The sequence below is a fragment of the Podarcis filfolensis genome, assembly GCF_964270895.1.
Source record: "Podarcis filfolensis genome assembly, chromosome: 6".
In the NCBI taxonomy this organism is placed as follows: Eukaryota; Metazoa; Chordata; class Lepidosauria; order Squamata; family Lacertidae; genus Podarcis; species Podarcis filfolensis.
In genome coordinates, this window is record NC_139609.1 from 89,266,055 (window position 1) to 89,279,766 (window position 13,712).

The window sequence follows — 13,712 nt, forward strand, 5'->3', positions numbered from 1 at the left end:
CTGTATATACAGTGGTACCTCGGGTTAAGTACTTAATTCGTTCCGGAGGTCCGTACTTAACCTGAAACTGTTCTTAACCTGAAGCACCACTTTAGCTAATGCGTCGCCGGAGCACAATTTCTATTCTCATCCTGAAGCAAAGTTCTTAACCTGAAGCACTATTTCTGGGTTAGCGGAGTCTGTAACCTGAAGCGTATGTAACCCGAGGTACCACTGTATATATTTTTGTTCTGGAGAAGATGGGGAGCCTCAGACCGGGGGACTGAAATGTGGCCCTCCAGACTGTTATATCTGGCCCTTGGGACTCTTCCTAGGCCGCACCTCCTCACTGGCCCCGCCCTGGGCCATCCTTGGCTGTTTTCTCCTGCCTGGATTGTGTCTCAGAATTGTGATAATGCTTCTTGGTTTACTGGACAGAGGATGGAAAGGGATGTGTGTGTGTCCTTATGTAGGAGGTTCTGCCTTTTGTGGGTGGAAGCAGTGGCGTAGCGTGGGGGGTGCAGGGGGGGCCGGCCGCACCGGGCGCAACATCTGGGGTTAGGGCAAATCCACGGGTTAGGGGGCGCAAATCCACGGGTTGGGGGCGCAAATCCACGGGTTAGGGGGCGCAAATTACTTGCCTTGCCCCGGGTGCTGACAACCCACGCTACGCCACTGGGTGGAAGGATGCTACCTGTACAAAAATACAGAGCCACATCCACTTCTTGGCCCACTTTTGCTTCTGGCATTGCCTTTAAAGGGCACGTAGCCCCTAGAAGGTTTGCTACCGGGAGATTCAGCCCTTGGGCAGAAAAAGACCCCTCTTGTAGATGCTGATGGCTTTTAGTCACTGATGCAAGATGTAACCCTGGAACTCCTCTGCATGTTTACATAACTGTTACCAGTGGCACCAAAGGACCAGTTTGCAGACACAACAAACTGGAAGGGGGGGGAGGGACAGTGGGCATGTGTCCTCCCACTTACACTTACACCCATCTTTGTGATTCAGGGAATAGTCTGAATCCTCACAATCTTGCTACCCTCCTGATTTAGCAGGAAGGACTGTGAGGACTGAGCATACCACCTTATGACCTGTATTATGGGTGGTACATGCCTTGGCCCACTGCTCTATCACCTGTATGGGATTTTTCAGTTTGCCTATAGTGTCAGCTGGCTCTTAGGCAGCGTGTGGGCAGGGGACGAACTGCTCCCTGGGTCCTCGCAAGGGCCCCCAGACACGCAGCCCTCATTTACTGAAAGATGCTGATCTATAGAGTGGTGGCAGAAACAAAGGTGTCCCTCCTGACTAATGGCACCAAAGCTGCCATGCGTCACTTTCAGAGGGGACTAGTGTACGTGATGCCTCTCTCTCCTAACATTCCAGGGAATTTGTTTTGTAAAATGTGCCCTTGGAGAGGGTGTTTTCAGAATATATCCTCCAGGCCCATCCTCAGTGGTATGTACCACGCACAATACTATCTACAAATACAGTGGTACCTCTAGTTATGAACTTAATTTGTTCCGGAGGTCCATTCTTAACCTGAAACTGTTCTTAACTAGAGGCGTGCTTTTGCTAATGGGGACTCTTGCTGCTGCTGTGCCACCGGCACAGAATTTCCATTCTCATCCTGGGGCAAAGTTCTCAACTCAAGGTAACTCTTCCAGGTTAGCGGAGTTTGTAACCTGAAGTGTTTGTAACCTGAGGCGTTTGTAACTCGAGGTACAACTGTACTTTCTACAAATCCTCCAGGTGTTGAATGGGGAAAGGATCAAGGTCAGAGGCACGGTATGTGCTTTGCATGTAGACAATCTGTCCCCAAGATGCTGGAGAGATGCTTCCAGGATAGACAATAAATGGGCAAACAGTTTGATGCCGTATGAGGTGGCTTCCTGGGATCCTTACTGGTATATGCGCTTTGGCTTTCTCCACAGGGGCCCCTCCAACGTAGAAAGGACCAGGGATCCAGAAGTCTCCAGCAACAGGCAGGGACTTCTCCTGGGCTCTCAATCCATTGATGATGAGCTGGACTCTGCTTCTGTCTCTGCTGTAGAAGACCTGACAATTGCAAGAGGCACACATCAGAGCTGCTTGGTTCTTGGCACTTTTACCAGGCTATGACACTCAAGAGCTTGTTTACTTTAATGCCAGGGGGAGGGAGTTAAACCTGTGGCCCCTCAAGTGCAGATGGACTACAGCCAACCTCCAGGATCTCTGGCCGTTGGCCATGCTGGTTGGGGCTGACGTGAGTTGGAATCGGGACAAAATCTGAAAGGCCACCTTTGATTTAACGTGATACGATCTTGGCAAGGTCACTTTGGGTATCTGCGCTAAGCATGTGCAGTCCTGCAACAAACCTTTTACTGTAATCCCCTTTTTTACAGAGGGGAAATGGAGGCCAAGAAACAATGAGTTTCCCTCAGGTTAATCTTCAAGTCCCAAGCACAGAGAAAAAATAAATATTGTCTAAGGTCTGCGTACATTCAGCACTTTATTCAACTGGGGCTACACTGATTTATATTTACTAGCAAGCTTTTAATGAAACAAAATAAAAAAATCCTTCCAGTAGCACCTTAGAGACCAACTAAGTTTGTTATTGATATGTGTGCGTATCTGAAGAAGCGTGCCTGCACACAAAAGCTCATACCAATAACAAACTTAACTGGTCTCTAAGGTGCTACTGGAAGGAATTTTTTTTATTTTGTTTCAACTACGGCAGACCAACACGGCTACCTACCTGTAACTAAGCTTTTATTGCTATAGTTTTTAAGAGATGGCCCTTGGTTCATGTCAAATTTGGCTGTCTTCTTGTATTTCCTCTTCCACCTTTACATCTACTCTTTCACCTGGCTTAAATAAGGCTTCATGAAATTTCTATTCTACAGTCAGATAAGACTCATTCCACACAGGCGGTTGGCACTATTCACTCAGCAGGGAGCTGCAGCCAGTTCTGACACTCTTATGAATGCAGCTGTTGGCATAGTTGTAGCCTAAGTATGTGGGTTTCTCCCCCTCCCCCACCATTCGTGTATTTTTAGATTTCCACCAGGGGAAGAATCTCATTTGCAAAGTGGCCCTAAACTCCTCAGCAATCCCAGTTGCACAGCATCATTCTCAAGCTAACAGCATAGCCCCCAGCCCCCAGGATTAGAGGATGTGGCTCTCACCAGGAGATTGGCAGCCATTGTTTCCTCAGACAAAGGACTGTGCATTTTTGACTCATTATATTTGTGTAAATGTCAATTGGTGGAAATTCACAAAGTTCTATTGGGACGGTCTTTCTGGAACGAGTATTTTAGGAATGAAACCAATCTAAACAAGTAAGGGTCTTGTTTTACTCAGAGTTTCCACACTGAAGTTCATTGACTGTGTTCTTTAATTTCAATGGGTCTACTCTGAGTAGGACTGGCATCGAATGCCACCCTTAAGTCACTAACTTTTACATTTCATGTTTCTAAAAGCAAAGCCTTATTCAAATGTTCATGAAGGGAGTAAATGCACTCCGAGGGGTGTGCTGAATCCCATCAGACTGTCTACCCAATGAGTGCATGCAATACATAATGCCTCCTTGTTTTATGCTCTTTCACGGTCAAATTATCCCTACCAAATTATCTGATTGATGTTTGGTCCAATGAAAAAGCTGGCAATTGTGGGAAAGGGATAGCAAGAAGAATCTGGTCTACTGCCACTTTCATACACGTGGAAAGCACATTCAAAGTGGCAGCCCCTGGCCCAGGCAAGGCAGTGACCCCATCCCAGTCTCCCCCTCCTTACTGTGTGCCACCCTCCATCATGATATTTTTCTTTGCTCCTGACTCTCAGTTTCCTTCCGCTGATATCAGCCAAGAGCACAAAGCGGCCGCTGGAGACAAAGAGGGAGAAGAAGGAGCCCAGAGATTCATTGGCCATGTAAAAGAGGAGGCCGTTAGATGAGTTCAGTCGGACCTCCATGGAGAAGTGAAACCTGCGGAAAGAGAAGGGTTGAATGCCATTAATGAGCACATTCTGCCCGCAGCTGCTGCCTTGCCTTCTCAACTCCCATTTCAGGAAGTGTCCTCTGGGGATCCATACGGTTTCTTTATGACACTCTGGAGAAGGAGGAAACTCTTAAGAACACCTCCTTTCAGTAAGCTCCAGGTCATTCCAATGATTTCTTAACAAGAAAAGGGGATTTGTCGCCATCTTGGCTGCAGTCTTTGCAAAGTGTTAATAGCTTTTCAGGTTGTAAGATCACTTGCGACCAGAAATACACAGACACACACACACAGGCTTTCTCATGTTTTAGTATCTCACAGAACCCACTGCAGCCCGACACAAAAGTGGTTTTGAATCAGGGGATCCCTGCGATGACAGGATCCATAAAGCCAGACACATTTCTCAGGTGTTTCAGTTTTCTGTTTTCTGTTGGAATGTAGGGTAAAAAGGTAAAGGGACCCCTGACCATTAAGTCCAGTCGTGGCCGACTCTGGGGTTGCGGCATTCATCTCGCTTTATTGGCCGAGGGAGCCGGCGTACACCTTCCAGGTCATGTGGCCAGCATGACTAAGCTGCTTCTGGCGAACCAGAGCAGCGCACGAAAACGCCGTTTACCTTCCCGCCGGAGCGGTACCTATTTATCTACTTGCACTTTGACGTGCTTTCGAACTGCTAGGTTGGCAGGAGCAGGGACTGAGTAACGGGAGCCCACCCCGTCGCGGGGATTCGAACCGCCGACCTTCTGATCAGCAAGTCCTAGGCTCTGTAAAAGTAGGGTAGCACTTCTCAAATAGGAAGGGAACAGAAAGACTACTTGCTTTCCCGCCCTTACCTTTGGTGGAAAGTTGCTGGAATGTCGTCAAATTCCAAGCGGCTCCCTGGGGACGCACCAAACTGGAAGGCATTCTTAAAGGCTTGGGGGTGTTTGGGTAAACGGCAGCTCATATCTCTCAGCATTGTCTTGCTTGGCACCTGCGGGGAAATAATTCAGAAATCATTCTCCATAAAGAAAACCACCTTAGCTTCAATGGGCTGAAAAGCAAGAGGGCATGTGGCTTGCTCCTTAAGACTCTCACCTGGCTTCAAAACTCAAGGAGAAAATTAATCCTAATCTTACAAGTAGCAGGTAACATGAATGGCTACGATTCACAATACTACCCCTGCCCCCAAATGGGTGGCACTGCAGAGGAGACAAAGTTACATGCAGGGCTTTTTTTTCAGCTGGAACTCAGTTCCGGCACCTCTCAGGTGAGCACCATTGCCATTAAGGGAGGAGATCATTGCAAATCCTGGCACCTATTTTCTAGAAAAATAGCTCACTTAGTGCATTCCAAAATTATGCATACAGGCATAAGGTGTTTGAGGCAAGCATGTTTGTGTGTGTGCAAGCAGTAGTAGAGGTAAAGGTAAAGGGACCCCTGACCATTAGGTCCAGTAGTGACCGACTGTGGGGTTGTGGCGCTCATCTCGCTTTATTGGGCGAGGGAGCCTGCATACAGCTTCCGGGTCATGTGACCAGCATGACTAAGCTGCTTCTGGCGAACCAGAGCAGCGCATGGAAACGCCATTTACCTTCCCGCTGTAGTGGTACCTATTGATCTACTTGCACTTTGACATGCTTTTGAACTGCTAGGTTGGCAGGAGCAGGGACCAAGCAACGGGAGCTCACCCCGTCACAGGGATTCGAACTGCCGACCTTCTGATTGGCAAGTCTTAGGCTCTGTGGTTTAACCCACAGCGCCACCTGCGTCCCAGTGATAGAGGCAGCACACACAATTATGCCCACACATGAACTTTTTAATGCATTGGGGTGTGCTTATACTGTAAGCTGTTTCTGAAATTCTTGTAGGTGTTTCACAAAGTTTGGTGCTGCACTCTTGAATCCCTCACCCTGAGCCAAACCTTGACTGAGGGTTGTCCAGGGGCTCTCATGTGTGAATGCAGTGCATGCTTGCCAGAGAGGGAAGGGCAAATGGAAAGAAGCTATCTTCCCAAGCAACACATTCTCGTATTGACTTCTTCAGTGGGTGGAACGGATGCACTTTTGTGAAACCAAAATAAGGGAAATCCATACACAAGACTCATTGCTTGGGCAATGGGCCTAACAGGCAGTGGGGAAGAGCTGCTCTGAACATTTCCCTGGGTGCTTTTGACTATTTCAGAACAAAATGCAGCACAGGCTGCATGCTGGACGTCTTGTCCCTGTCCCTATAGTTAACGGCTACTGCATCTGTAGATAAAAGCCAAACAGAACGGAAAGGGCAGCTGCAACAATTTCCATCACCTTCGGTTTCCACTTGCCCTTCTTCTCTAATGCCCTCATCTGCTGGGGCTGCCGATCCCTGGGGCAGTTCATGGTCACGTTGACGTTCTTGGTGCTCTGCTGCAGGTCCATGACCATCTGCGGGTCTGACTTCCTATTGCAGAAAGGGAAAGGAGCTCAGCAGCTGTTCAGCCAGGACCACAGCCAGATGGCAAGAAGCTGGCAGAGAGGCCTTTCTGACTATATTAGCCCATGCTGGAAGCAAAGCAACTCTTGGATCCTCGTTGATTAATTGTCCTTGTCATGTATGGACAACAACCAAATCCCACTTATTTCATTAACCCACAATATTGTATCCGCCTGCAGCTGATCTTCAAGAAGGACACTGCAGACTGCGCCTGCTCTGTTCCTGCCTGGCATCATCTTAGGTCTGCAACTTCGCTCTAATTCCAGACTCTTCCTGAACCCCAAATGTTATATTTAATTTTACTTTTGACAATAGCAACGCAACCTGTGTGGAGGATCCAGGATCTGTGTATTTGCACAGTTAGGCCACATGAGGGAGAACAAGGCTCATGTCTTGGAGCAAGGAGTTTTACGCCATCAGAGTTGAGTGTGTGTGTGTGTGTGTGTGTGTGTGTGTGTGTTGCACTGCTGCCAATTCCCACATGATGAAGTGCAGCAATTCCTAAGCAGGTGCATGCTAAAGTATGGAACCTTCAATGCAGATGAATGGTGAAATCAGCAGGCAACACCCAAGTACAGACGTGGCATCAGTCCTGATCTGAAGAATTGTAACCAACAAGAAAACCCAACTTGCCATGGCTATTTAGTCTACAAACAACTATTATCACTTCTCAGCCTTTTGGCTAAGATCAAGTGCAGTCCAAACAACTATCAATATTGTTGCTTTCAAAGAAGGTGATGCTTTATTTCAGCTGAAATTCAAAGCCATCAAGATGTGTGAATTCAAAATGGAATGATTGCAGTGAAAATTGATTATAGAGTCAGTCGTGTAACACAGAGGTGCACTTTAGGATGCCTGGATAGCAACACTGGGCAAAACCTTGGACTAGCCAGCTATGGTTGGATGCTACTGGTGGCAATGCAAAGAGAACAAGAGGGCAGGCACTTGCCATTAATGAAGTTAATTAAGTTCTGCACTGCGGCTGAACTCCCTGACTCCTTTGGCGTTCTTCCACAGGTTGGTGTGCAACAGGGGAATCTTAGATAAGTGCACAGAGGAAGCAAACTTTGGCTTATGCTTATAAACTTGCTATGCTCATTAACAGCAGACACACTTATCCCTCAGGGTCTGAGGCGGAATAAATAATTTTTTTCAAAAAATTAGAGACCAACAAAGTTGATCTCTAAGGTGCTACTAGACATTTTCAAAATTTATTTTGACTGTGTCAGACCAACATGGCTACCTACCTGGATCTGAGAGGGGAAAGCATTCTAGAGGTGCGCTGATGCATAGCTAGGCACCTCATCTATTTGCCAGCTGCCAACAAGAGCATGCGCCTGCATTTGGTCATTCATTAGCCCTGGGGAGGCAAAAGCCCCCTTTCCAACTGGCGCTGTCCCACTGGTAACCTAATAAACAGCTGTTTGCTCTCTTAAGAACAGCATCCTGTACCTTGGTTTTGAACAGAACCTCATTGGCACTTGAGCCCAAATATGATGTGGACTTTGGATACCCTGTCCTGATTGGCTCATGGCCGTCACCTTTGCTCCCTACGATTACGCAATCAAACTGTGGTGGGGAACTTGCATTGTCATATCTTCTGGTTGCTTAATCTTTTGTCTTTATGTAGTCTCAATCTATTGCTTTTGCCCAAAGTAACCCTCCCCAGCCCACTTAGGTAACAGAGAATTTTAACTGTTTCCAAGAGACCACATTATTCATTCTTTGCAGGAAGTTTCTTCACTCAGGCTGCTCTTTTCAATCTTTGCAGGGATTTAATGAGGGCAGATTAATTAGTTCCTGGCCATGCCTGTCTCACCCTAGCCTCTTTCCCATGTTTGCTGTTTTGTTCAGGTTATCCAGAAGCCTTGAGAGAATGCAAACCCACATTTTCTCCCTTGATGGCCGTGGGTGCAGATGCGTCTCCACCCTTGCCACCGTGCTTCCTGCCCAACCCTTTATTGCAAGATGTCAGTGCAGCCGGTGGAGCCCCACTTCCCACACCATGACTGCTAATCACTCCTCCTGGGGAACCACTCTTCCTGCGTATGAGAGGAACACAAGACTCACCTCCTGACAAAGACGTTCCCAATGCACCCTGTGAGGTTGCCGATTTCGCCAGCTTCAGGCATGCCTCCTAGCTGAAAGACAGCCAACTCATCTTGCCGCTTCTGCCTCCTGTGGCGATCAAGCCCTGGTTGGGTTCCCTGAAGCTGATCGTCAACATAAAGCCGGACTCTGGAATGGAAACACATTTTGTTTCAAGGAGACATGATTCATTTGTGCCAGTCCCTCCTCCCCTGTGCTGGGGAAGGGGTTAGGGGTGCAGTGAACCAACATGCAGTAGAAAAGGGTGGCTCTGAAAGGTATACCCTGCGGTGTCACTGTAGATAGCGACATAGTGGCTTGTGTCATCTGCATATGCGTTCTTGGTGGTGAGCTCTGTAGAGAGGACGCTAACGGCCACTCTGCCATTCTGCAAGGAAACCTGGCAGGTACCCTCCTAGAAAGACAAAGAGAATAACTTGTGTGCGTCACAGACCCTCAGCAAACTCATGAGCAATTTCACCATATCAAGGGTAAAATGAGGTTCCAGGTGCAGCAACGTGTTTTCTGTTCCAGAACATACAGAAATTACTGTATTTTTACTCTATAATATGCACCTGACCATAAGACGCACCTAGTTTTTAGAGGAGGAAAACAAGAAAAACATATTCTGAATGAAACAGTGGATATATCATTATTGTGGTTCATGCTGTGGCCACAGACAGTGATCTGATGGTGAACTTGGGGTGACCCAATGCAAAAATCCTGAGGATCCATGTGGATCCATGCTTTGTAACCACGTTTTTGCGCCAATGCGGCCCCACACAACAGTGGGTGCGTGATTTTTTTGGTGCAGGCTGTAGCCATGGACATGTTATGTGATCTGATGGTGAATTTGGGGTGACCCAATGTAAAAATCCTGAGGATCCATAGGCTTTTACCTCCCCCCTCCCATATCTCTCTTCCGATCCCACCAATCAGCTGTTTCCTTAGTGTAGAGTCTTTTCCTTAGTTGGAGCAGTTTTTTGCTCCTCCTTTTCTTCTAATTTCTCCCCTTATTGCTTTAGTCTTCCTGTTTCCCCCCTTTGCAAGTTTGCTGTCTTTACCTCCCCCCTCCCAGGTAGCCTCCTTTATCTCTAGCGTCCCTTATCTCTCTCCCCAATTGGCAAACGATCAGCGGCTTTGTTTCAACACCCACTTCCCTCTTTCAAAAAAGAAAAAGAAAAAAAAAGCATGATCTGCTTTTCGCCCCTGGGCAATTCGGCTCCAGGGACCACGCATTCCCTCCATAAGACGCACAGACATTTCCTCTTACTTTTTAGGAAGAAAAAAAGTGTGTCTTATGGAGTGAAAAATACGGTAACACTTTTCTCACAACAGACAAAGCCTGAAGAAGATCCAGCCAGAGCTTTGAGATGGGGAACTGAGTAGGAAATAGAAAGCGCTCCTCCCTTGGGAATACAGGTGGCAGTCAAGCTTTCAGAGATCACCCGTTGTGCCAAGACGACACAAATCGTGGAGCATCTAACAAAGGGAAAGAATAGGGTGTGTATCTTCCACGACACTTAAGTGTTCTCTTAACACTGGTTCTCAATGGGAGGAAGGAAGTGCTAGGAACGATTCGTGCCCATCAGCCACTTAGGAGAGTTGACGGGTGCTATAGTGGGACATCAGCCAAGAGGAAGGGCATACCTCTGTCGCATGGTGGAACATCAAGCCACGGCTTTGGGTGGTGCGGAAGCTGAAACCAGTGTAGAAATCTTGCAAAGAGGGCACATCCTGCAGCGACATCGTCAAGAAGCCGTGGCCGTGAAGTTTAACCGAGCGAGCCACCTGCAAAGGGGACAGAGTGATTGCAATACCGATAGAAACCATGCAGCAATGAGACTTGCCCCTGAGTAGACATACATATGGGGAAGTCCCTTCCAATGTATTTGACAGAAGCATTCTTCCATTCTCAGCCCTGCTTGTCAGCTGCCCAGGGACATAGGGCTGAGCACGGCCGAATGTCTGGTTTATTTATTTTCATGTTTGAATTGCTTCCCACCCCAAAACGATAAGCAATAAAAAACAACCACATATGTAAAAACAATTTTGAATCTCAGGCAGGTGTGAACATCCACTTAAAATGGTGTGATTCTTTTGGTCTAGTGCAGCAAACAGGCCGAACACGTCCTACTCACCAGGAGGTCTGAGGTACAGCCGTAACTCACTCCCGTGGTGTTCATACGTTTTAAGTCAACGTATTTTCCAAGAGCCTTCAGTCCTTTCATGCAGCCGCGAATGGATCCGCCTTTGGGGAATATTTTCTTCAGGCTGAAAAAAACACGTCATACTGAAAAAGTGGGGTGGGGAGGGAAGCGGCTTTGGCTCTCTGAGAGCTTGTATGGGATTCCATACAAGATGTCTGATGGCAGAGAGAGTTAAAGGAGGTGGAGGAGGCAGCCAAGAAAGCTGTTGAACCCAAGAATTGCAAGCAACCAAGTCCGACTTAGAAAAGACCCACTGAAATCAATGGACCCAATTTAGTTCTGTCCCTCAGTTTCAATGTGTCTACTGTGAACATGGCAAGCACAACCCAAGCTCCTCTTTACCCAAATCTCACAGCTGCGATAACGGAACTGGAGAAAACTGCAAAATCAGATGCTGAACCCCAAAACGGGGTCTGTGGTTTTTGCTTTTTTAAGTGGTGCAAAACTGTATCCCTGCCTCCCATAAGCACTTTGTAAAACCAAACGGCCTATGAGGGATTGTAAAACGTGGTCTCTGCAATGCTGTACACGAAGATATCATTTCTGTCCAGGACTATCAGGTTGTTGGGGGGGGGGAGAAACACCCATGATTCAGCATCAGTACATTTATGCTGAGCATGAAAGTGTCGCCCTCGTAAGGAAACACGATGACAAATACAGAAGAGAGGAAACGTAAGCCTACCCCGGGTGCCTAATAATAATAATAATAATAATAATAATAATAATAATAATAATAAAGTACAACCCGCCCATTTGGCTGGGCCTCCCCAGCCACTCTGGGCAGCTTCCAACAAAATATTAAAATACAGTAATGCATCAGACATTAAAAGCTTCCCTAAACAGGGCTGCCTTCAGATGTCTTCTAAAAGTCTGGTAGTTGTTGTTCTCTTTGACATCTAGTGGGAGGGCGTTCCACAGGGTGGGTGCCACTACCGAGAAGGCCCTCTGCCTGGTTCCCTATAACTTGGCTTCTCTCAGTGAGGGAACCACCAAAAGGCCCCAAGAGCTGGACCTTAGTGTCCGGGTAGAACGATGGGGGTGGAGACGCTCCTTCAGATATACTGAATGACCCAAAAGCCTTACCTTTCGGGCAGAATGGAGGTGGGTGCACCACCCAGGAAGTAGGAGGTGGCACTCTGCAACTTGTTCTCCTGCTCCACATTGAAGACGGTAGACTGCTCCAGGCGCACCAGAACGCGATCCTTGGAACCCATTTTGTGGAGGAATATTTGGATCTGTAATCGGACAAATAAAAAACCCCAAACCAAACAAGCATGGGTAATGTCCGCTGGAACTAGGGGCCACTTGTCCCTAAAGAAGTTGGAAGGCAAGCGTCACGGCTACCTAAGGCAAGATTTCTGTGGCACAATGACTGATGGGAGCCCGACCCCCGTGTCAAGCAGGTAACATCCCTACTCAGAGATCTGCACTGGCCATCGATTTGTGACCTGGACAGGTTCAACATGATAGTAAACAGAGCCCTTAAGAGCTTGGGGCCAGTTTACCAGAAGGAATGTCTCCCCTCCGTGGTAATAATAAATAATAATAATAATTTATTATTTATACCCCACCCATCTGGCTGGGCTTCCCCAGCCACTCTGGGTGGCTTCCAACAAAATATTAAAATACAGTAATGCATCAAACATTAAAAGCTTCCCTAAGCACTCACTTGGCTGCTTAGATATGTAGGACTGGCTGCTGCAAGTGACACACAATGCTCCTTCTGCTTTTGTATGAAGTGGATCCTTTGGTGTGGCTAAACCCATCTTTGGAACTCGCTGGCCCGTTTATTTCAGGCAGGTGCCTTTACTCTACTGTTTTCGTCACCAGCTAAAAACCTTTTGGTTTCATCTAGCCTACCAAGGCATGTTATTTTAGCATTTTAACTAAAAGTATGGGTTGTGGGTGGTTCTTTTCTTCTTCTTTTTTAACCTGATTAACTTATATTTTAAATTTTCATGTCGTTCACTTTTAGTGTAACATTTCAGATTTTTTTCAGTAAACTGCTCAGGTACCTCTTTTTTGTTCTAATAAGCAATACAGAAGTTGAAACATTGTCCTCAAGCAAGTTTCCTGAGCCAAGAGGATGAGCCAGCACTGCATATTCCTCTCCATTATATTCCCAAAGGCGTCCTCCAGTGAACTCTAGCCCAACAAGGTGCCTGGTCAAGAATCAGAATAGTTTTGAAGACCAGGCTCTTGGTGGCTGGTGGGAATACCCCACAACCATTCTACGATGACGCAAATAAGTGACTGTGTGGAAAATGCAAAAAGCCCAGTCTCTAAACCACAAAGGCAGTGATGGAGCTGGCGCTTTATGGTGTGGCTTTCTGCCCCCTGCCCTGGGACCCTCTGGGAAAGGGCGTGTGAGACCCTCCCCTAGCTCAATCCAAGCACAGAGGTCTCTTCCCGCCTTACCACTTTATCTGTATTGCTGCTGGCTACCAATGCAGCAGGTTCCTTGGAGGCCTGGGCCACCTTAAGGCCTCCGTCAAAGTCATAGTAGAGCACCAGCTTCCCTTCTTGAACAGCCAAGCAGATCAGCTGTCTCTGTGGAGGAAAAGCGAGAAGAACCTTTCAGTCTATCGACCCTGAATGTTGCCTTCCCCTTGCACATGGTCAGCGTTCTTGCCCTGGAAAGAGGAGGTGGTCTCCAGGTCGTTGGAAGAGGGAAATAAAATTTTTAAAAAGCAAGGAAAGAGGAACAAGATCCAAGCACAGTGTACCCCTGGGGCAAAGTTTCCCAAACTTGGGTTTTTGGACTACAACTCCCATCATCCTTAGCTAGGTTAAGGATGGTGGGAATTGTGGTCCAGAAACACAGCTGGGGACCAAGTGTGGGAAACTCTGTCCTAAGGTTTCAGCTGCAGTTTTACCCTCAGAAAGGTCCAAGTAAATTAACCATGACACTAAGTAAGCTATAGAACAAAACCCCATCTAAACTGGGGACTCGGCTATGGCGTAATGATATCAAGAGGTGACCAGTGCAGAGAGGATGCCCATTTTGTTCCC

The 13,712-nt window shown here is 47.3% G+C and overlaps 1 protein-coding gene across 1 annotated transcript in view; it reads right to left on the minus strand.

Annotated features, from left to right (window-relative positions):
* The window catches only part of LAMA5 (laminin subunit alpha 5), a 197,543-nt gene that overhangs the window by 6,721 nt on the left and 177,110 nt on the right, over positions 1-13,712 (minus strand). The window contains exons 66-75 of the mRNA XM_083618257.1: positions 13,119-13,250; positions 11,784-11,935; positions 10,632-10,764; positions 10,141-10,281; positions 8,775-8,905; positions 8,473-8,640; positions 6,237-6,369; positions 4,785-4,924; positions 3,752-3,941; positions 1,883-2,035 (exon numbers count right to left, since the gene is read on the minus strand). Of these exons, the coding sequence (XP_083474383.1) occupies positions 1,883-2,035; positions 3,752-3,941; positions 4,785-4,924; positions 6,237-6,369; positions 8,473-8,640; positions 8,775-8,905; positions 10,141-10,281; positions 10,632-10,764; positions 11,784-11,935; positions 13,119-13,250 (1,473 nt within the window). The remainder of the gene's footprint in view (positions 1-1,882; positions 2,036-3,751; positions 3,942-4,784; positions 4,925-6,236; positions 6,370-8,472; positions 8,641-8,774; positions 8,906-10,140; positions 10,282-10,631; positions 10,765-11,783; positions 11,936-13,118; positions 13,251-13,712) is intronic.